The 23,671-nt window shown below is 45.3% G+C and overlaps 1 protein-coding gene across 2 annotated transcripts in view; it reads left to right on the top strand.

The window, feature by feature from the left end:
* EDC3 (enhancer of mRNA decapping 3) overlaps positions 1-23,671 on the top strand; it is a 65,622-nt gene that overhangs the window by 16,124 nt on the left and 25,827 nt on the right. For both annotated transcript variants that reach the window (XM_048865971.2, XM_048865970.2), the window contains one exon: positions 17,907-18,242. In XM_048865971.2, the coding sequence (XP_048721928.1) occupies positions 17,907-18,242 (336 nt within the window). The remainder of the gene's footprint in view (positions 1-17,906; positions 18,243-23,671) is intronic.

The following is a 23,671-nucleotide window of genomic DNA, read 5'->3' as shown; positions in this document are numbered from 1 at the left end:
TTTGATAATATTAATTGTGTATCTAGTCACCATTAACCTTTTTAGTGAAGACTGAAGCAAAATAGGCATTAAGCACCTCAGCCTTCTTAAGTAGAGGATCTTTGCTTTCCTTCGTCTTTCCGTTGCTACTAGTGTATTTAAAGAACCTCTTCTTATCGTCTTGTATGTCCCTTGCTAGGTGTAACTCATTTTTTCCCTTAGCCTTTCTGATTTTGTCCCTACATGCTTGTACTATTCTTTTGAACTCCTCCTTAGCAATTTGTCTGTTTCCTTTTGATTTTAAGGTAAGTAGAGCACTCCTAATGGAGCCATATTGGCTTCTTACTATTCTTCCTATCTTTCCTTCACTTTGGGATAGTTTGCAGTTGTGCCTTTAATATTGTCTCCTAGTGAAACTGCCAGCTCTCCTGAACACCTTTATCCCTTAGATTTTCTTCCTATAGGACCTTACTCTGACGGGTTGGACCCCTGGGATGTCACCTGGTGTGCTGGGCTAGGCACACTGAGGCAGACTATTCTGCCAGCCTGGGCCCCCTTTTATCTGGTGTTGCTCAGCTAGGCTTTCCAGCCAAGCACACAGTCAGCACAGAGAGACAGAGATCTGCTCTGAGAAGGCTCAGCCTAAGGGGCTTGCCACAGCACCCAGATGTCTACTCCACCTTGGAGTACAAACCCAAAATTATATGAAATGCGCCTTTTCCCTCAATGTGGAGGAGGGTATGCACAACTTCTTCCCCCCCATTAGAAATCACATAAACTGGGTTATATTGTAAACCAGAAATAAATGTATTAACTATAACAGGTGTATTTTAAGTAGTTAAGGAGGTAGCAGACAGAACAAGGCAGATTAGTAAGAAAATAAAACAGAGCACACAAACTAAGCTTAATACGTACACTAAAGAAACTGGTTAAATGTAACTTCTCACCCTAAATGTGGTTCTAATAATCTTCTTCACAGGCCAGATGTGCTTCCAGCATGGGTCCAGTTCTTTCCCCCAGTTCAGTCTTAGTTGTTTCCAGCAGTCATCTGGGGTGGGGTAGGAGGGGAGAACTGATGACCTGGATTACCTCACTCCCCACCCTTAAATAGGATTTGCATAAGGCGGGAGTCCTTTTTTCCCTAATTTGACATGCTCCTCCCCCCCCCCCGCCCTTGTGGAAAAGTACAGAATTCAAGATAAGTTCCAGTGTCAGGTGACATGGTCACATGCTTCTGTAGGCGCCCTTCCCCCCCCCCCCCCCCCCAAGCCATTCTTCACAGGTTAACCAGCACATGCGCAGGAAGACTAAGCTCTTTTACACTCCATTGTCTCTTGCTGATGGGCTATCAGCAGTGTCAGGCTTGTTTGTTGTTGTCCCTGAAGTGTTAGCAGGGGGGCTTCACCCAAAGTAACATAGTTGAAATATAGATACATAGTCAATATTACTAGCTTCAGATACAGAAATGATACATGCATACAAATTGGATAATCACATTCAGTAAATCATAACCTTTCCAATGATATCTCACATGAGCCATCTTGCATAAATTATGTCTGTTATGTCATATTCATATCATAAGCATATTTTCATAAAGAATATGGAGTATAATGTCACACTTACAGTTCTGAGTTTTAGTCTGCTTTTTTGAAGTCCATTGTCCTTATTCTGTTGTTTTTACTCCTTCCTTTCCTTAGAATAATGAAATCTATCATTTCATGATCACTTTAACCCAAATTGCCTTCCACCTTCAGATTCACAACCAATTCCACCCTGTTGATCAGAATCAAGTCTCAAAAGGCTGTCCTCATGGTTACTTGCTCCACTTTCTGAAACAAAAAGTTGTCCCCAATAATTTCCAATAAATTCTTGAAATGTGTGTGTAAAGTCCCAAATTACTACCAGGTCTTGTGTTTTGGGTATTTGTTGTTTGTTCTAGAAATGCCTCATCTGCCTCTTCTTCCTGACATCACTCTGTCTCTCACCCCCCTTTTTTTTCTTCTCTTTCTTGACCCAGAGACTTCCAACTTGTCTGTCTCTTGCCTTCTTTTGGACTTCAGCGCAAGTGTATATTTTCTTGGCGTATAATGCAACACCATCTTTCTTTTTTCCCTGCCTGTCCTTCCTGAACAAGCTCTATCCCCTATAGCAATATTCCAGTCATGAGATTTATCCCACCAAGTCTCTGATGTCAGTTAAGTCATAATTTAGCTTGTGTACTAATACTTTCAGTCAGGGTTGGCAATTTCCCAGGAAAAAACTAGTTTAGTTCAGAGTGCTGGTAATCGTGGTTTAATCCGGGAAAGAATAAAATTATTATTAAAATAAACTAATGAAAATTAGGGACAAATATTGAGCAATTTGATATTAGTTTTCCAGTAATATGGTCCTTTTAATTTTAATTAAAGGAAATAAAATAAAAACAAAATAGAAGCTGTATGCTGTTGCCTTGGCTACCTCAAACAGAAACTGAAACTTCGGAACTGGGGAATTCCCCTTCTTTGTTCAGCACTGAAAATGAAGTTTGTTTAGCAAACAATGAAGGGGAATTCCCAGATTCAGAAGTTTGTTTCTGTTTGAGGTAAACTGCCAAATAAACTGTCCAGTCCGATACTTGATCTGATTGGCTGGAGTGGCAACTGAACTCAGTGTCTCAAGTCAAAATATTTCAATATGAACAAATGTGAAAAACCACTTGATCCAATTCATGGCTATTTTGAGAAAGGTTTCAGAGTAACAGCCGTGTTAGTCTGTATTCGCAAAAAGAAAAGGAGTACTTGTGGCGCCTTAGAGACTAACCAATTTATTTGAGCATAAACTTTCATGAGCTACACCTCACTTCATTGGATGCATACTGTGGAAAATACAGAAGATGTTCTTATACATACAAACCATGAAAAAATCGGTGTTTACCACTACAGGAGAGTGATCACTTTAGATAAGCTATTACCAACAGGAGAGTGGGTTTGTGGCGGGGGGTGGGGAGAAAACCTGGATTTGTGCTGGAAATGGCCCAACTTGATTATCATACACATTGTAAGGAAAGTGATCACTTTAGATAAGCTATTACCAGCAGGAGAGTGGGGTGGGAAGAGAGAAAACCTTTTGTAGTGGTAAACACCCATTTTTTCATGGTTTGTATGTATAAGAACATCTTCAGTATTTTCCACAGTATGCATCCGATGAAGTGAGCTGTAGCTGACGAAAGCTTATGCTCAGATAAATTGGTTAGTCTCTAAGATGCCAGAAGTACTCCTTTTATTTTGAGAAAGTTCATGAAGATGGCAAAGAGAGTCTTAGATGCAGAAGTTGCAAAGAAAAAGTAAGTGGGAAGGCAGACTGTACGAGGAAACATTTTGCAAAATGCCGTGAAAAGAGCAAAGAGACACCGGAACCACTGACTTTGGCTAGATGTATGTGAGTATTAGAATCAGACTGAAGATGAAGGTACTTGCCATTGCCAAGAACGTCAAAAGAAAGCCGCACCCAGGTCAGCCAAAGACAACGAGGAGGAAATGTCACAGTTTTTCATCCACAAATGGGTGTGTGTGTAACAAAAGCAACTCCAGAATTGAAACAAAATGTAGACTTAAAAATTGCAGCATTTTTTTTATGGATGTAAAATTCCCTTTTCTGTTATCAAGCATCCAGTTTTTCAAGCAATGATCATCTTCCTAAGGCCAGACTAGAAAGCACCCGTCGAAAGCAGGCAGCAGGTGAACAGTTAGATTCAGTTACTAATGGTTTAAAGGTGGAAGCACTCAACAGATTACATGGAAAAGCAGTTACATTACTTCAGTCATCTAGTATTAATATGCACAATGATCCAGTGATAGCTAACTGTGGTTTCTGTATCAGTGATTGATACTGGAAGCAGTAAGAAAACTGGGAAGTACCATGCTACACTGGAAAGAGAAGCCAAAGCATTAGCAAATGAACTGTCATTGTGTTAAGAGCTACCTGACCGACAATGAGAAAAAGATGCGAAGTATGAGAAGTGATTTGGAACAAGATGGCAACACTTAGATTATGTATGTATGGATGTGCATCGCATTTGTCGAGGTAGATTTAGCCAGACCTTTCATGAAGTGCTTTGATGAAACATGCTATAAATTTGCAAAGTATTTTCGTAATACTGGTTAAAAGAATGCCAGGTTCTGTTAAGACTCAAATCATGGTGACAGACAATGGAAAAGTCAAATAACATGTCTGGAAACACAGAATTGTAGGACTGGAAGGGACTTCGAGAGGTCATCTATTCCAGTCCCCCACACTCATGGCGGGACTAAGTATTATCTAGACCAGGGATGGGCAAACTTTTTGGCCCAAGGGCCACATCGGGGTTGCAAAACTGTATGGAGGGCCAGGTAGGGAAGGCTGTGCCTCCCCAAACAGCCTGGCCCATGCCCTCTATCTGCCCCCTCCCACTTCCTGCCCCCTCAGAACCCCCGACCCATCCAACTCCCCCTGCTCCTTGTCCCCTGACTGCCTCCCCTGGGACCCCACCCCCTATCCAACCCCGCCGTCCCCCGCACCCTGTCCGTCCTGACCCCATACAGGCCCCCTGGGACTCCACCTGTCCAACCCTTCCCCCCCCCCCCAAATCTCTGCCCCATCCAACCCCCACCCCCTTACCATGCCGCTCAGAGTGGCAGGAGCTCACAGCTGCCTGGCCGGAGCCAGCCACGCCACCCAGAGTACTGGTGGCGCAGTGAGCTGAGGCTGCAGCGGGGAGAGGGGACAGCAGGGGTGGGGTTGGGGGGCTAGCCTCCTTGGCAGGAGCTCAGGGGCCGGGCAGTACAGTCCCATGGGCCGGATGTGGGCCTTAGTTTGCCCACCTCTGATCTAGACCATCCCTGACAGGGACGACTGTTCCTTCATATTTAGCTTGTGATCCACTATCACCCCCAGATCCCCTTCCGCAGGACTCCTTCCTAGGCAGTCATTTCCCATTTTGTGTATGTGCAATTGATTGTTCCTTCCTAAGCAGAGTACTTTGCATTTGTCCTTATTGAATTTCATTCTATGTACTTCAGACCATTTCTCCAGTTTGTCCAGACCATTTTGAATTTTAATCCTATCCTCCAAAATACTTGCAATCCTTCCCAGCTTGGTATCGCCGTAAACTTTATACGTGTACTCTCTATGCCATTATCTAAATCATTGATGAAGATATTGAACAGAACTGGACCCAGAACTGATCCCTGTGGTTCCCCACTTGATATGCCCTTCCAGCTTGACTGTGAATCACTGATAACTACTCTCTGGGAACAGTTTTCCAACCAGTTATACACCCACCTGATAGTATCTCCATCTAGATTGTATTTCCTTAGTTTGTTTATGAGAAGGTCGTGCGAGACAGTATCAAAAGTCTTAGGCCCTGTCTACAGTGGCAAGTTTCTGCACAGTAAAGCCACTTTCTGCGCTGTAACTCCCAAGGTGTACACACTGCCAAGTTGCAGCACCCCAACGAGAGGCATAGAGCTTTCTGCTCCAGGGCTGCAGTGCTGCGGTGCCAGTGTAGACACTGTGGTGATTCCAGTGCTGGGATTGGCCTCCGGGAGGTGTCCCACAATGCCTGTTCTCGCCTCTCTGGTCATCGGTTTGAACTCTACTGCCCTGCCCTCAGGTGACCAACCATCATCCACATCCTGTAAATTCCTTTGGAAATTTGAAACTCCCCTTCCTGTTTGCTCGGTGACGTGTGCAGTGGTCTCAACGAATCTTTCCAGGTGGCCAGGCCTGCTCCACACACCAGGTGATCCCCCATTAAGAGCAATGTCGAGCTGCTTGACTTCATCAGCGTTTGAGGAGAGGAGGCTGTCCAGTCCCAGCTGCACTCCAACTGTAGGAATTATGATCCCTACAGACAGATTTCACAACGCGTGACCAAAAGTGGCCATGACGGGACACACTGCAGCGCAGGGTCAAAGTGAAGGAGCTGTCGAACTCCTACCACAAGGCGCAGGAGGCAAACCGCTGCTCCGGTGCTGCCCCCACGGGCTGCCGGTTCTACAAAGAGCTGGACGCGATACTCAGTAGTGACTCCACCTCCGCTGTGGATACTTCGGTGGCTTGCGTGCCACTCGAGAGTGGACTGAGCCAGGAGGAGGAAATCTTGGACAAGGATGTGGAGGGGGAGGGGAACCCAGAGGCAGAGGATGACTCAGAGGCCAGAGATACATGCAGCCAGAAGCTCTTTTCTGCCCCAGAGGAGGCTGGTCAGTCACAGCTGTCAGAGTTTGGCGACGCAAAAAGGAGGGGAGGCCCCTGGTAAGTGGATCTGATTTTGGGAATCGGTGAAGTGAGTTGTTGGGGGCAGGAGGGCTGCAGAAAGCAGGCTTGTCCCCCACCGCATGCCTAGTCTGAGCAGTGGAACAGGCTGTTGATTGACTCCCTCACTTCATGGGAATCTCCCTCAGAGATCTCCAGAAGACTCTCATGGAGATACTGGGCAATCTGCTGTCGCATGTTCTTCAGCAGAGCTGCTTTGTTTCTTGCCCCATTAATGGTAACTTTCCCGCGCCACTATGCTGTCACACGGGGGGAGGAGGGGGGCATTGCTGCACAAAGGCGAGCAGCACAGGGGCCAGGGCAGAAGCCACAGATTTGGAGAAGACCCTCCCTTGATTCCCTGCTCACCCTCAGCAGCGAGATCTTCCATAAGGATCATATCCTGTGGAAAGTGTGGGGACAGGAATGATTATCGGGCCCCACCTGCGGTGCTGGCTCTCCCCAAGAGCCATGTGCCCAGTGTACAGCAGGGTCAGGGAAGAGTGATTTACCCTGCCCCTGCAGCTGCTCACCATTTTGGGGGTCTTGTGGCTCGTGTGCTTGCCTGGGGACAGCCAGTTCGTAACAGGTGTATGAGTACTGGCTGTGTTTTAAATCACTGAATCAGTGTTCTGTGTTGCAAACAATACTGCTTCTGTAAAATGTTGCGTTTAAACTTCACAGAGATGATCTTCGGAGCCCAGCCTCCCCTTTTTTTATTGGCAGCCGAACAGCTGCACAGAATTAGAAAGCTACCATAAAGAACTAAGGAGGACTTTCTGCGTGAGGTTATGATGCACTCAGCCACTGAGAAACAGGAATTGAAAGAGTGGTGGGACAGTGAGAAGAGAGACCAAAAGGAGTATGCAGCATGCCAGAATGAAGCCATGAAGTGGCACTTAAAGATTATGGAGCGCCAAGCAGACACGCTCCAGGTGATACTAGCTCTTCAAATCGAGCAGCTCTGCGCCCACCCTCCCCTGCAGCCACTGTTGCAAAACTGTTTCCCATGTGCCCCCCAGACGCATCCAACACACTCTTATCAACCTCCTGGCTCCAGTCTATACCAGCGACATTCCACTCCTCCCCCCTCACAGTCCAGCACTGTGGACTCCCACTACCGACTGCACTCAATACCCATCCCTCTGCAGTTTGGCCCTCCTGAAGTACAGTACCCACTGCACTGTACTCCAAAGGAGAAGGTTGGATATAATCCCTGGACATACACAAATCTTTAGCTGTCCTGGAACCCCTCCTCCTCCTGAGACCTTCCCTTCCCCCATCCCCCTCACTGCTGACTGTTTTTTTATTTGACTCTCTCCTCCGGTTGTTATCTTTTAATGAAAGAATTGTGTTGGTTTGAAAGCAATCTTCATTCTATTAACTGAAAGCAAAAAGAGCCCTGCAAAGCAACATACAATTATGTTAAACCCACTTATTGCACTGTCTGCACCAATCACCTCCTAGTATTACAAGCACTGCACTCCCAAGCATAGCAAAAATATTAGTGGCTTTCAGCTTCAACTTGCTGCCTCAAGGCATTCCTGATCCTTATGGCCCCGCTCTGTGCCCCTCTAGTAGCCCTGATCTCTGGCTGTTCACACTCAGCCTCCAGGTGCTGAACCTCTGAGGTCCAGGCCTGAGCGAAGCTTCACCTTTCCCTTCACAAATATTATGGACCATATAGCACATGGTTATAAGTATAAGAACGTCATCATTGGCCAGGTCCAGCTTCCCATGGAAGCAACGCCAGCGGGCCTTTAAATGGCCAAAAGCACACTCAACAGTTATTCCGCACTTGCTCAGCCTGTTGTTGAACCACTCCTTGCTGCTGTCAAGCTGACCCGTGTATGACTTCATAAGCCACGGCATTAAGGGATAGGCGGGGTCTCCCAGGATCACAATGGGCATTTCCCCTACAGTCTGGGAAGAAAGTCCCTGCTTGCAGCTTCCTGAACAGGCCAGTGTTCCGAAAGACGCGTGCATCATGCACCTTTCCGGACCAACCTGCGTTAATGTCTGTGAAAAGCCCACAGTGATCCACAAGCGCATGGAGAACCATTGAGAAATACCCCTTGCGATTATTGTACTTGGTGGCTAGGTGGCCTGGTGCCAGAATTGGAATATGCATGCCATCTATCGCCCCTCCACAGTTAGGGAAGCGCATTTGTGCAAAGCCATCCACAGTGTCATGAATGTTGCCCAGAGTCAGGGTCTTTCAGAACAGGATGCGATTAATGGCCCTGCTCACTTCCGTCAACACGAGTCCAATGGTAGTCTTTCCCACTCCGAACTGATTAGCGACCGATCGGTAGCAGTCTGGGGTAGCCAGCTTCCACAGTGCAGTCACTACGCGCTTCTCCAACATCAGGGCAGCTCTCATTCTCATGTCCTTGTGCCGCAGGGCTGGGGCGAGCTCATCACACAGTCCCATGAATGTGGCTTTCCTCATCCGAAAGTTCTGCAGCCACTGCTCGTCATCCCAGACATGCATGACTTTGTGATCCCACCACTCAGTGCTTGTTTCCTGAGCCCAAAAGCAGCGTTCCACTATGGTCAGCACATCTGTGAATATCACAAGCAATCTCGTGTCGTAGCTGCTACGTGTGGTGAGATCAATGTCACACTCCTCTTGCCTTTGCAGTTTAAGGAATAACTCTGCTGCCACTCATGACGTGTTAGTGAGAGTGAGCAGCATATTGGTCAACTGTTCGGGATCCATTTCTGCAGCCCGAAGAGGCAGGGCACGCAGTACACAAATGGTTGAAAGATGGTGCCAAACGTGGACGGAAGATTGCTGCAATGTGAAGCAATGCATCACGGGGCATTGGGACAAGACCCAGGGTGCCCCGCAACCGCTTCTGCTTTCCCACAAGTCAGTGGCAGAAGAGAAAGAGGTGCTCTGTGGGACAGCTGCCCAGAGTGCACCACTCCGAATACAGCTGCAAGTGCTACAAGTGTGAACATGCTATTGCATGGGCAGCTGACAGTGTGAACACCCAACAGCGATTTCTCTTCAATGCTCTCTGAGCGGCGCTGTAACTGCCAGCGCTGTAACTTTGCCAGCGTAGATGTGCCCTTACTAAAGACAAGATATACCACATCTATCGCTTCCCCCCATCCACAAGGCTTGTTATTCCTGTCAAAGAAAGCTATTAGGTTGGTTTGAGAGGATTTGTTCTTGACAAATCTATGCTGACTGTTACTTATCACCTTATTATCTTCTAAGTATTTGCAAATTGCTTAATTATTTGCTCCATTATCTTTCTGAGTATTGAAGTTAAGCTGACTGGTCTGTAATTCCCGGGATTGTCCTTATTTCCCTTTTTATAGATTGGTGCTATATTTGCCCTTTTCCAGTCCTCAGGAAACTCTCCTGTCTTCCATGACTTTTGAGAGATAATCACTAATGGCTCAGCTGTCTTTTCAGTCAGTTCCATGAGTATTCTAGGATGTATTTCATCAGACCCTGGTGACTTGGTGATATGTTTAATAATCAGCCACATTATCTCAGGATTGTGAGTGATCATGAGGCAGAACCTGAAGATAGGGTGGTCAGTATAATTGATGATCAAAGTATTTACCAAGAGGGAAATAACTTGATAAGTCAATTAAAACCAGTTGCAGTGGCGCTTGACGGACTCCAAAGGAACACATCAATAATTGCTGCAGTGTGCAAAGTATAGCTGGGTCTCCTGATAAATGAAGATGTTGCACCATGCAAAGTAAAAGTGCAAAAGAGATTTCCTGAGGCATGGCCAACCTCCTTCATGCAAAATATGCAGGAAAGAAATTTGTCAGCTGAACAAGAAGAAATTGCAAGACAGTGGTTGCTCAGCAAAAATCCTGACTTTCTGCCATATTTACTTGCATTTAAAATAGAAGAATTGCAGTATCCAAAATCAATGTTTTCTTCCGCCATCAAGGAAAAAGCTTTCCCTTTAATATAGTGGGGAAAAATCTAAAGAATGCTGATATTCCATCTGACTTCATAAAACTGGTAGTACAGTTGCATGTGTCTCAACTTCAGCAAGCATAGAACAAATCTTTTCAACTTTGGATACATTAATGGGGGTGGGGGATAACTCAGTGGTTTGAGCATTGGCCTGCTAAACCCAGGGTTGTGAGTTCAATCCTTGAGGGGGCCATTTGGGATCTGGGGCAAATACTGGGGATTGGTCCTGCTTTGAGCAGGGGGCTGGACTAGATGACCTCCTGAGGTCTCCTCCAACCCTGATATTCTATGAATTCAAAACTGAGGAATCGGTTCAGGCTATCTGCTTCATCAAATTTGGTCTTCTGCTACAGAATGCTGTGTGGCCAAATGGACCTGGACTTGTAGTCTACAACTCTACATGTTTCTGATTGCTTAATGCTTCAAACCTACTGCTCTGGATTATTGTCATTTTCATATAATTGAATGCTTTTGACTTTTGTTTACATAATATTGAAAATATGAAGTGAGTCATGACGTGCGACTTCCTTGGAAAAATATCCAACCAAAATGTATACAGACATCCTGACATTCAGTATTATAACAACATACATTAGTATCACGCTCACTGCAGTTTTACTTTTTATTTGTACAACCCTGAATTAATCTCTTGATCTATTGCCAGGTAACCACAACTTGAATATGTAACTAAAACTAAGTGTAATGTGTGTGTGCATTAATGTAACAATTTTTAAACTGGAAAATGCCTTAAACTGGGACTAGCTGGTTTTTCCTGAGGTGGTAAAAGGCGAGATTTTACATGGTAAAAACCACCTCTGGAAAATACCATGCCACCCTTGTTTCCAGTTCTTCCTGTTTGTTCCCAGTACTCCTTGCATTTGGGTATAAACATTTGCGATCTTAATCCTGTCTAGTTTTTAAATGTTTCATTTGTTGGTACTTCCATCACGTCCCTTCCGTAGTCTCTTAAATCTCACTTAATAAGTTTCCTGAATTTTCCTTAATTACATCCAACCACTCCAAGTTATATCCCGTTGGGCATCTCTCTCTGAAAGTCCTTCTTTGAACTTCCCAAAAATAGATTTATCCAGCTGTAATCTGAGATCTGCTTTGCTTTGATCTCACTGACTGAAGCCTGTGTGCCAGTTGCACTAGTTAACAGCACTTCGCTAGCCTTTTGGTAGCTCTGTAATTAGCCGAGTGCTTTAAACCCCTCCAATTAGTCTTTAAACACAAGAGACAGAAAACAGTTATTTTGGGGTTTTTTTTCAGAGTATGTCACTGATTTGACTTAAAACTGTCTGAAATCTTTGGAAACCAATGAAACATATGGCAGGCTTGAGTTTGAGAAATCTACAGGTATTGGATCTACGACTTTATTCAGTCATCTTCTCAGTCCCCCACAGTTTTGGTGGAGAGGTCTTGGACCCTCTCTATTAAATGTTTGTGAGTCCAGTGCATGACAACTTGGATTGTAAACAGGTCAAAACTCCTAACCTCTCTGAAATGTGTAGGTTTGGGGGATGTGTGAATCTGTCAGCAGTGGGATGCAAGAGATGCAGGGTGTGGGGGGGCGATTAAGAAGTCCATGGAGGAATGATGGAGCTTTCTCTCAGAAGGTATAGTGGCTGGGGTTAAAGCAGCTGCAACTGACCTTTCAATGACCTTTAGCGTGTTAAGTCAGGGACATAGTTCTCCCTTTACAGTGCTTGTGTGACAGCAATCAATAAGCAACAAATGGCAGTGTGGGTTACACAACAATGAGTTATGTGCAATGGTGGCACTGTGCTCATGCATGCTAGGGTTGGTAGTAAAAGCTCCCCGAGGGATCTTACAGGAAGGCAGCCAACCCACTGGAGACTTTATACTTGCTTGAATGTTTATAATTGAAAGGTAAAGAAGTTTGGGAATTATTGTTTATCTTTTCCAAAGGAAGTGCTTTTTTGTGTGTGTGTGCGTGCCATGGCAAACTCCCAAGTTGATGCCAAGCCACACATCTTTCACTTTAATAAGCTGAACAGACAGACACAGGAGGCTGGCTAGCAATGACTTTTCTGGTGTGTTGGGAGAATGAATGGGCTGGGAGGGGAGAATTTGCTTGTGTGTGTGTGTGCGCGCGCGCGTGTGACAAGAGTGAGAGAATTGTATGCTCATGAATGAGCTGGATTGAAAGCCCTGAACACGCTGTCTTCTGTTTATCCACAGAACAGGTATAGCAAAGGCAACAGCAGTATATGAACCGCCATCAGTTAGGGATCTCGGGCACTACTGATCTGCATTAGATTCAAGCCAGTGCCCTAGAGGGGAACAGCTCTGCATCCTATTAGTCTTCTGAGTTAACCATTTCCCTCACCTCATCTTTACTTTTTTTTTTTCTTATACTCCCTCCTTGTTTTCTTTCTTTTCCCCTCGTCTGTGTGGTTTATTACCCTTTTGCTTTATTCAGATCACAAACCATCCACAGAAAAGGCTCTGAACAACTCTGTGACTGAAGGTCCTGTAAAGACACAACTCTGATCTGCTTTGGCGACCATGAATTATGCAAGTTTTGTTGTTGGGGTTGTAACGGACTCATTACACAAGAGCTAACTCTGGTGATCAGCAGTATTTCAGAGCTGGTGACCATCAGTGTGGATTAAAGGGCTGCCCTCCACAATTGTGTGTGTTTAACTTTGACGGGGCATGGTCTTGGCTCCCATTCAATATGTCTGCAGGGGAGCCTGGGGGAGCTTTCCCATCATTGTTCTCTCTACTTCTCTAATGCAGTTTTCTATTCTGTCAGCATTTACACTCCATTCACTTCAGTGCTCTCTATCCCCTGGAACCACCACATGGGGATGCTTCTATGTCCATGTTTGTTTTTCAGGGCAACTGAAGAGTAGAATGCCGTTGTTTTCAGAAGAATCTGGCAGAGAGTCTAAAAACACTCATTTGGTAACAGGAACAGACTGGATTGGAGTAACAGCTGACACTGACGTGAAAGGCAGACTTCTCTTGACACTGTTCAGTGTAGGCTCTGTGGCTTATTGAGCTAGGCTCTTCAGGAGTGCTGCAGGGAATTATTTGCCTAGTTTTGGGTCTTTGAATGCTTTCCTGGAAGCTCTCTGCAATGTTACTGTATTGATCTAAGCAAAGAGATTGGAAGTGAGGTGTAACTGAAACCTTTCCCTCCCCCACAAAACTATACAGATAAATGACTGCTAAGGGGGTTGGCATGCACATTCTGTATGTTGCAGTCCCAGGTGTTAGTTCTTCTTGCTTGAATTCCTTATTTATTCCTGTTTCCTAATCTTTTGCATTTGCATGTCATCTGCCAATTTTTTTGATTCCTTTATCAGTGTGAAAAATATATTCCTCCTCTCTGTGTAGCTTCTTTAATGTAGAAAAATCTCTTGGTTCATCTCATTTTCATCTTCCAATTGCAGTAAGATGACAGCTTTAAAGGACACTATCAACTTGAAAGTCACACTTGTGTCTAAAAATCAACTGCCTGCTCTAGTTACAGATAATCTTGGATAGCTATACTGGAAAGAAATTGAGTAGAAAAATCTTTTTTTTTTTTTTTGTACAGGTAACACTGTGTATAATCAATTTCACTGTCCCTAGTGAGCACCTGTATACCATTATGCATCCATGCTGTGTGTTGTGTTTGTACAGTTCCATTAAAAAAATCATATCCCTAACCAAAATGTCTATAACTGTACAAGAATTGTGTATAGGTCTGACCTTAGATTTTGCTGGAGCTGCCATATAAGTAATAGTATTATGTAATTAATCCTTTCCCTCTAGTGTGGCATACAATTTTTTACTTGCCCAAGATGAAGAGAACTTTTTTGACAAGTTAATAAATTTCCATTAGTCTCCATCTGGACAGGCAACTAGATTTTGTGCTTTAGCTGGTAAACTTTCGTGGCAAGTTTCCACAGCTGTGTGGCAGTGTCAGGCTAGAAGAAGTCTTGTGGGTGGGGCAAACGAGACTTAAGTGCTCTGATTTTATAGAAACCTTTTAACAATCATGCCGTTTCCACAATCACTTGTTCAGAATGGCTTTTATAATACAAAGAAATAAATGCATTTCATTTAAAAACAAAACAGGTACTTCTCTGACAGTAAAATTCTCTTACGTCATCGCCACTTTTGAATTTTTTAAAGACAACCTATAATGGAAAAAAATAGTGCCCTTTTCCCTTGTTTGACTAATGAAGAAAATTCAACGGTATCTGCTTGTTTTTTTTAATTTTAGAAATACCAGGCCTTGACTTTCCTGTGTTTGCTGGAGAGGTAGTGTGTTCAATGGGATACTGGAAGCTGAGCAATTGTGGAGAAGAGCCTTTTAGTCAGAATGCTTAAAACTATTTGGTTTAACTCAAACATCTGACACATACTTAAGAGGAAAGTTTTGTGAAAGAGTCAGCATCCCTTTCAGTGGAGGGCTGGGAAAGCACTCTCACTCAATCATTTAGACTAGTCCTCCAGCAAAAACAAGGAACACACAGATTTCTAAAATAAAAAGTAAGCGAGAACCTGTCTCAGGGTATGTGCCTTTTTACATAAACAAAGGGCAAAATCAAATGACGCCTGTCACCAGTAGCACCCCCCCAATAAGTCAGACTTGTTGTTCAGTGAGCTCGTTTGTTTTCTAGAGAAAACTGTTTAAGACGCAGCTGTCTGGCGTGTGTCTCAGCAGAACTTTCTCTATCCAGAAAAGGAGTACTTGTGGCACCTTAGAGACTAACCAATTTATTTGGGCATGAGCTTTCGTGAGCTACAGCTCACTTCATCGGATGCATTGGATGCTTATGCTCAAATAAATTGGTTAGTCTCTAAGGTGCCACAAGTCCTCCTTTTCTTTTTGTGAATACAGACTAACACGGCTGCTACTCTGAAACCTTTCTCTATCCAGTGAGCCTATTGCCAGGGAGGGAAAGGGGATAGTTTGCTTTATGGCCATCTATCTTACTGGAGGCTATTCTGGGATTAGCCACTGGAGCTTAAATTGTAAACAGGTTGAGGCACTTACACAGATCTCTCCATAGATATTAACTTCGCCTTCTGAATTTATGGATTCTGTTCATTGCTAGCTTGGCTAAAAATGGCTCGATGTTCTTAGCTGCTTCTGAGTAAATATAGCAGTTGACAGCTGTAGTGAATTAATGCACATGTAGAATCAGCCTAAAATTTGATGTTCTTCCTCTGCTAAACAGGAACCTGTACTTTTTAACGGAAGTGTTTAGTGCTATGGTAGGGGAGTGGGATTTCTGTGAAGGGAGTAGAGGATCCAACACACAGCACGCACAGAGACTTTAAGAAAGTTCAAACTTTCTGCAGATTGACCTTGTCAGGTAGAGCTTGACAAAGTCTTTGATCCCAGGTGACTAATTTGTCTGTCCAGACAGAAAGAACTTGCCTAGACAAGTCTGGGGACAAGTAGCTTTGCAACAGCTCGCAACAGCTTTGCAACAGCAGAAAATTCTGCCAGTTCTGTAAATCCTGTTACCTCTGTAACAGAATCATAGTTATTTGTAGCTTGTCTTGTATTTCCCGCTAGTTGCAAATGGGAATTGGGGTACAATAGGGTAATAGCCAACTTTATAATTGGCTATTCAAGGGTTAATATATTGTATATTTTCATAGCACTTCTCGCCCCAAAGGTTACGACAGCAGCTTACAAGATACAGTGATGTATGCACATACAGCACCCCTGAAATGTGGACACATTTGTCTTGGAAAGCAACAACCACCTCAGCAACTAGTATACTGCACAGCAGTATGCAAGGATGAAAACGGGTTGACTGAGGAAAGCAGGACAAAGCCGTCTTCTCTTAAAATGCCTTGGCATCCTTTGTGTCCGCACAGACGAGACTGGAATTCCTGTTTTGTTTTTGGGGTTTTTTTTGTAAATCTTTCTGAAAGCTCCCCTGCACTCGCGTTCTGTCAAGTTTTTAATGTTGTGGCTGGAGCATGTTTAGACTAATCTGTAAGTGAAGGGATTTTAAATTCATAAACAGTGGAACCATAAATTTCATAACATGATGGAAGAAAATAATTGTGAGAATATGGCATTTTGGAAAGTGTTCCATGGAGTCTGATTGGTACAAGTGTACAATCTGGGGGCTGGACTTTGCCCACAAAGACCAGCACATACAAGTCCTATTAACAGTAATTATGGCACTTTGGGGTGCTTGTTTCAGTGGGTTGCAGTAGTTCTGTGAACTACCATTTCCAAGTGTCTCATACAGTGAATTTTTCTTCATACAAGAGCACATAGTGTCAATCAATCTTGTCATCTTGGTTGTGGTTGCAGTGCTACTTCCAAATAGGAAGAGATTCCCAAAGCAGGACAGACAGTCTAGAAGGGAACTGGAATGAGCTACCACTAGCTTATTCAAATAAACAAGTAACTCTCCTGTGAGCAAGCCAGGTATGGTCTGAGTTTGCCACTTCCCTGCAAAGAAAGCACTGCTTTACAGATTAGTTAACCTCTGTAACTAATCGGCAGTGGTGATGTCAGCATGTCTCTTTGCCAACTTGGAATCCCAACTTGTCCCTATCAATTGATTATTTTCTGTTTCTGTAAGGACTCAGAGGGGTGGTAGCTGTGGCTAATATCACGATTGTGTTGAGCACCGGTAGCATGCTTAGAATTGTCCAAACATAAGATGCTCCTGTCTCATAGAGTGTGCAGTGAACTAGTCTGTTCAATGAATAAGTGTGAGGCCATTGATGATAGGGGTTTAATGCAAACCTTTTTCCAGATCTGAAACTCTAGATTCAAATCAGTCTGGTCACAGTGTAGGGGTGCAGTTGAAACTTTTGAGCTGAGGGTCACTGTACTTTCTCTTGCTGGAAACAGTGATAAAAATGGAGGGATGTCTTTTTGTGGGTGGGGCAGCAGGAGATAAAGGGGGAAATGAAATAGCAATCTGAGGTACTGTTTCAAGCTTTACAATGTAAATGCAGAGGATAACATTTTGTCTGCCATTTTGAATACCTTACATACGGACATACGGAAAGCCCCACTTTAAATGCTCTTTATGTGACTCTTGCTGCCCATCAGCAGCTCAGTAATACTTCTTAACCCTTAACTTTTTCACTCTGTCCAGGCCAACTTTCCAGTTCAGCCATGTGGAGCCAGAAGCCTTTGATCAGATCAGAGATGAACACCCAAATTCCCTGTATTGGTGGCTACATTGCTTTCAAGGAGGCATGTAGTCACCAGCACAAGGAATTCTGAGGTACTTTGTGATGGGAAGTCTTGGTGTTGCTCTGTGGGAAAGAATTTCTACCCACAGACATAAGGGATAACGGGGAGGCAACCCAGATGAGGCTTAAACGATTTTCAAGGGGCCGTACAATAAATGTATGCACACTACTGCTGCATAGCTTGATTCTTCCTTAGAACTGGGTGAATGGGAGCGTCTGCCTAGTCTCCAGTGGATTTTTGCCTACTGCACAACTTGCTATTGTTGGCAGTCTGTTTGTAAGAGGGAGTAGCAGGTCAGCAGGATTTGGAGGTGCACTAAAAGTGCTGTGTGGGAAAGCCAGCACTATGCCTGTCTACACCACCTGTCAACATGCACTTTTGCTAATCATTCAGTATCTTGAACACCCAACTTAGATAATTGTACAAAAGGAGGCATCTGAATGAACGTTTGTTCCACTTGTGACTTGGTTTCAACCTGTTTTATTTTTTGTTTAGGGTCATCCAGTAGCCGCCACCCAAACCAGGTGACTCCAAAGAAGAGTGGCCTGAAGAACGGTCAGATGAAGAGTAAAGACGATGAGTGTTTTGGAGATGACATTGAGGAAATCCCAGACACAGATTTTGATTTTGAAGGGAATCTGGCTCTTTTTGATAAGGCAGCAGTGTTTGAAGAGATTGACACTTATGAGAGGAGGAGTGGCACTCGCTCCAGGGGTACCCCCAACGAGAGGCCAGCTCGCTACCGGCATGACGAGAATATCCTGGAATCAGAGCCCGTCGTCTACAGACGGATCGTCGTACCCCAAAATACTAACAAGGAATTCTGCACTGGTATGCTGGTCCTTTTACTTCTGAGGATGCTTATTCCATGGCTCCTCCAGGAGATAACTGGGAAGTGTTCCCACAGGGGGCATCTGTCACCTTAGTGCAACAAGCATGGCTATTCATTTACAGAGACTTGGATCCATGCACTTTACCACAGTATTTACATTATAACCCTCTTTATCTGCCATGTTTCAGACATCAAAAGCATAAAGGTAAAAGGGGATAAGCTTACAGTAGGGAACAAGGCCAGGATTTGGAGAAAAGGAGTTACAGTGGAACAGAGTTGTCTTGTGAACTATCAGACTAGGTTCATGTGACTTGTGACAATTGGAACCAAGGCTTAGCTCTCAGTAGCGTGGAGAGCCTGTGTGGATTGACCCCTAACTCTCAAGAGGGTTTGTCTCAGGATTCAGTACATGTGACCATCTTGGCACTTTTGGTATGTTGCTTGTGATATGAGGCAGTACAGTTCATGAGCTTTTGATGTTCTGCCTGGGTTTGAATAGCATCTGCCAGTAAAGCTGCTAACATGCTTTATTGTTTAAAATTTGAAATCTAGTCAATTTAAAATGGTGAGTTGAAAGTAGTTTCAGGTACTACATGTATTCCTGAATGTCCATGTCCAAATGTTGTAGTTTTACAGTCATTCTCTTTTTTTAACCACTTTTGCCTGTTGCTGTGTGAAAGGTCCAGACAAACAGGAAACTGCATGTAGTGCTGTTAGGGGCACAAAACACATTTTGATAACTAGGGAGATACATCCCTCCCCCCTCACGTCCTCCCCGTTCTGTTTAAAGTAATCTGAGCTGTTACAAGAATGTAAAACTTGATTTTTTTTTAAGCGGTGACTGTTCCTTTAACTTGAAGTTTTCATCATGTAAAATCCTGTTGACGAACCTATTAATTCCTTAAGTGGCCCAAACAGTGCATCTCAAAACTACCTGCAGCGCTCCTACGCTTTCCGGTCCTGTGCAGCGGTTAATAGCACTGTTCAGTGCAAAGCATAGTATAAGCAGTTATTGTGCAAGTTTTCCCCAACTGTGTGAATGCACCCCTGCAATTCCAGTACCAATGCCTTCCTAGCAGACAGCAAGCTGTCAGACTGAGGGGTTAGTCATGTGTGGGTCAGTGAGTTATATTTGATTGTTAGTAGCTGTGGAATCTAAATATAGAAAATGTTTGTGTTAGGCCACCTAGTCCATCTCCCTGAGGCAAGTGTAGGATTGTTCCCTACTGCACAAAGCACTAGTAAGTGTTCAACTGGTTTTAAATACCGCAAGTGACGGTACTTCCAGCGCTACCTCTGGGAACCAATTCCTCAGGCTAAGAGATTTCACTATTGGGAAGCTTTCCTGATAATCTACCCTTATTTAGCGATAATTTCAACCCATTGACACTCTTAGTTATACCCCCTTTTACTTATATTAAATAGTTTCTTTCCCTTTTTGAGTGTACACGCTTCAAACATGTGCGGACAGAGTCTTCTATACCCTTAATTGATGCTTAGCTAAATGATACATAGTTATAAACATCTTAATCTTATTTCCTCCAACCTCCTAATCATTCTTGCAGTTCTTCCTTTAGTACATTGGTATTTTTCTGGTGACGTGTTTAGCAGAACTGAACACAATATTCAGAGCCACCTAGACTATTACTTTCCTGTTGTTTGCCATGCCTTTGGATTTGTGGCCCAAAATTTCATTGGCCTATCTTTGTTTTGCTATCGTGTTACCCTCCAGATAAACTCTGTCCCCCCGAGTCTGAGTATTTGTTTTTAGGGATATCAGGAGCAGGCCACCTTCTGCTTCCATGTAGGGAGTCAGTTGTTGGGGATGGAGAGATTACATGCAAGAGCAGTGTTAGGTGGGAGGTGCCATGGCCTGAATCACTTCTTGCTGCTGGGAATGAGTCTGCCAAACCTTATCTCTTTGTCTGCCTAATATAAACAAGTGGAGGATGGAGAGAATTTTCTCTTTGCCTGATCAAACTGCTGACACATCAGTTAGCCCTCACCTCTAGCATGAAACCAGTTAATCACAGAACTCAGTTTCAATCAACAAACTTGTGGTTTACAAAAAAAAAAAGCCTGAAATGAATGTGCTGGACCTCAGCCAAGAAATTGGATCAGAGTTTATTTTGGAGCTGTAACCTAATGTGAAAGTTAAGCAGGGAGTATGTATAAGAGACATATAATCTAAAGGCCTGAATTTGAAATTGACAAAGGTTGGATAAACAGTTATTCTAACATACAGAGCTTCTAGTACAGGAGGTCCTTGTTTCTTGTTGTGCGGTTTATTTCCTTCCTTATTTCTACTAAGATGTGTACAAACAAGACTTGTATTTATATTTGTCCTGGTGACATCTTTTAATTCAACTAATGAGGTAAATCTCCCACATCTTTTGTAAGAATTGCATCTCCTAGAAGGCTGTATCTTCATAACCTAATACTCGAGGGAGAAGGGTGGGGCGGGTAAAAAGAGAGCAAAGCCAGAGTTTGGAAATGAAATCCTCTTCTCAACTTGGCACTCTCCTACCTCAGAACTGTTTTTGGCTCGTCAAGTGCTCAGTATATTAAACTAAGTAATGACTGAAAGGGGATCAGAGCAGTAAATTAGCTGCTCTTTTTGTTGCAGTGTGGGGCAGGGGAGAGGATAAGTGATTCTTGTCTGTATAGTTTCCATAACGCCTTAAAGTCTAGGATGAAAAGTAGTGTATAAAGCTAAGGGATGGATCATTCTACGGGGTCTTCCTAGCCTATATAGCTAACTTTCTGATGAGTCTTCCAGATGGAATTCTACCTTTGTTTGCAAAAAAAAAAAAAAAAAACAAAAAAAACTGTCACTATACAGTAGGAAATCAATCAGACATTGAATTCCCTGTTTGTGCTTACTAGGGCACATCTGCAGTCCCTTGGGGGGTGATAGAAAAGTTCCACTTCTCAGGGGTGGCAGGTTTGTAGAAATTTTGGTGGTGCCCAGAACCCGCCCCCCACCTGCCTTGGGCTCTGGGAGGGAGTTTGGGTGGGGGGAGGAGATCTAGGGTGCAGGCCTTGGGCTGGGGCAGGGGATTGGGGTGCAGGCTGTGGGAGGGAGTTTGGGTGCAGAAGGGGTGAGAGGTTGGACTCTGGGAGGGAGTTTGGGTGGGGGGCAGGGTATGGGATGCAGGCTCTGGGATGGAGTTTGGTTGCTGGGTGCAGGCTCTGGACTGGGGCAGCAGGTGGGGGTGCAGGAGGGGGTGAGGGGCGCAGGCTCTGGGGCGGAGTTTGGGTGTAGGCTCCGGGCTCGGGTGAGGGGTGCAGGCTGTGGGAGGGGGTGCAGGGGTGAGGGTTGTGGGGTGGGGCTGGGGATGAGGGATTCATGATGCAGGAGGGGGCTCGGGGCGGAGGGTTAGGGTGCAGGTGCTGGGGAATGAGGGCTCTGGCTGGGATGAGGGGTTTAGGAGGGGCTCAGGGCTAAGGCAGAGGGTAGGGATGCAGGGGGCGTGAGGGCTCTGTCTGGGGCTGGGGATGAGGGGTTTGGGGTGTTGGAGAGGTTCAGGGCTGGGGCAGAGAGTTGCGGTGCGGGGGGCAGGTGGAGGGCTCTGGCTGGCGTTGCAGGCTCTGGGGTGGGGCAGGGCTGGGGATGAGTTTGGGGTGCAGGCAGGTTGCCACGGGGCCGGGGCCAGAAAGGAGGACTCCCCTCAGCCCTCTCCCCACTGGCAGCAGTGAGCTCTGCCTACAATCCTACAATTCCCCTTCTCCCCCACCCAGCAGCACACTCACCCCACACCGCTGTCACTGCACATGCTCCTAGGGCCCCTTTCAGGCCCAGGAAGCCCCCTTGCCTCCCCTGTGGTGGGTGCCGGGCAGGGGCGGGGGGGCTGCCATCACATGTGCACTTACTCCCTTGCTGCTGCCCCTCACTGTAGCCTCACTGGGGTGGGGGGTGGGGCTGCCCCTTGCCCAGTGTGGGCAGGAGCGGTGACTGCGGGCAGGGGGGCGCCCTGTGCTGGTGGAGGGTCCCACCGGAAAAAGGAAGGGTCCGAGGCAGAAGGGCAGGGCAGGCTGGAGGGGGGCGCACTAGGACTCTGCAGCGCAGCTTGGAGCTGCAAGGGAGAGGCAGGATGCTCCGGGACCCGGGGGAGGCACGCGGGAGCAGCAAGTGGGGGCCGGGGGACACTCGGGGGAGGAGTGAGGGGCGGCAGGCACGTGCTGCGGGGCTGGGGGAGAGACCTGGCCCCAAACATTGGTGGAGCTGGGCCTCCGGGCCCTGAATATTGCTGGAGCCAGAAGCATAGCTGGGGGGGAGCGGGGCAGCGGCCGCTCTCCCACAGAGCAGAAGTGGCGCCTTTCAAATTTTTTGGCGCCTTTTTAATTTTTAGTCACCTGGCAGCTCTCCGGGTCTTCAGCAGCAGCTCAGGCGGAGTCATATGGGTCCTTGGTGCCTGGGCTCCAGCCAGTGGCATAGCCAGGTGGAGAAAACGGGGGGAGCGGAGATAAAAAAAAAAAGGCGCCACCCGCTTGGACTCACCCGGCGGCTCTCCAGGTCCTTCACTCGCTCCAGTCTTCGGCAGCATTTCAGTGGCGGGGGGTCCTTCAGTGCCGCCGAAGACCGGAGGGTCAACCCTCTTGATCTTTCTGCAAGAACAGTGGATTTAGTATCTTTGGCCTCTTCCCCTCTCTCTCGGCACAGATACAGAGTGCTCTGTGGGTAATAACTAATTATCTATTTAAACGGTTGTGATTTCCTTCTGTTTAACTTGGTAACTTCTTTCTAACGATTAAAGGGTAGCAGCTGCTGGAGTAACAGGAAGGGAGGGAAGGTTCAGAGTGACAAACCCCTCATTAGTGTTAATGGGACTGAAATCTATTATTTCTGGATATCTGTAACAAAGAGAACCCGAGTCATCGTCATTTTCTCTCAGAAAGGCTCTGTCTGAACTCATTAGTGAATCTCTAGTTGGGAAAGCAAACTTTCTAGTTATACAGGAAACCGCTACTTTTTAGTCATTTCTTCAATCTAGTCCTGTCTGTCTTGGATACGGATTGCCTTGTCAGAGCTCAGCATTGACTGACAGTGATTGGTCTGTCTGATGAATGTAATAAGAACACAGTCACAGTTGCTGTGTTGATTGACAAGTAGTTAATGTCCAGCTCTTGCCATGCCTGAAGCCGGGAAGCTCAGCCATTTGCGTGTGAATCCCTGCAGGCTCCTGCCTCTTACTCTGACACATGGCCCAGAGAATAACTTGGAGTTTTTTGAAGTGGTATCATGACCGCAAAGATCAGGGGACTGGACAGCTGTGTGATGGCACTAATTCTTCAAAAGAAACTCTAGGTCTGTCAGTGCATTTTATTGTCCATTAAATAAGTTCATCTATATAATGGGGGTGGTTAAGCACTGGAATAAATTGCCTAGGGAAGTTGTGGAATCTCCATCATTGGAGATCTTTAAGAG

Source organism: Caretta caretta, chromosome 10, assembly GCF_965140235.1.
Source record: "Caretta caretta isolate rCarCar2 chromosome 10, rCarCar1.hap1, whole genome shotgun sequence".
Classification (NCBI taxonomy): domain Eukaryota; kingdom Metazoa; phylum Chordata; order Testudines; family Cheloniidae; genus Caretta; species Caretta caretta.
This window is presented reverse-complemented; position numbering and strand designations above follow the sequence as displayed.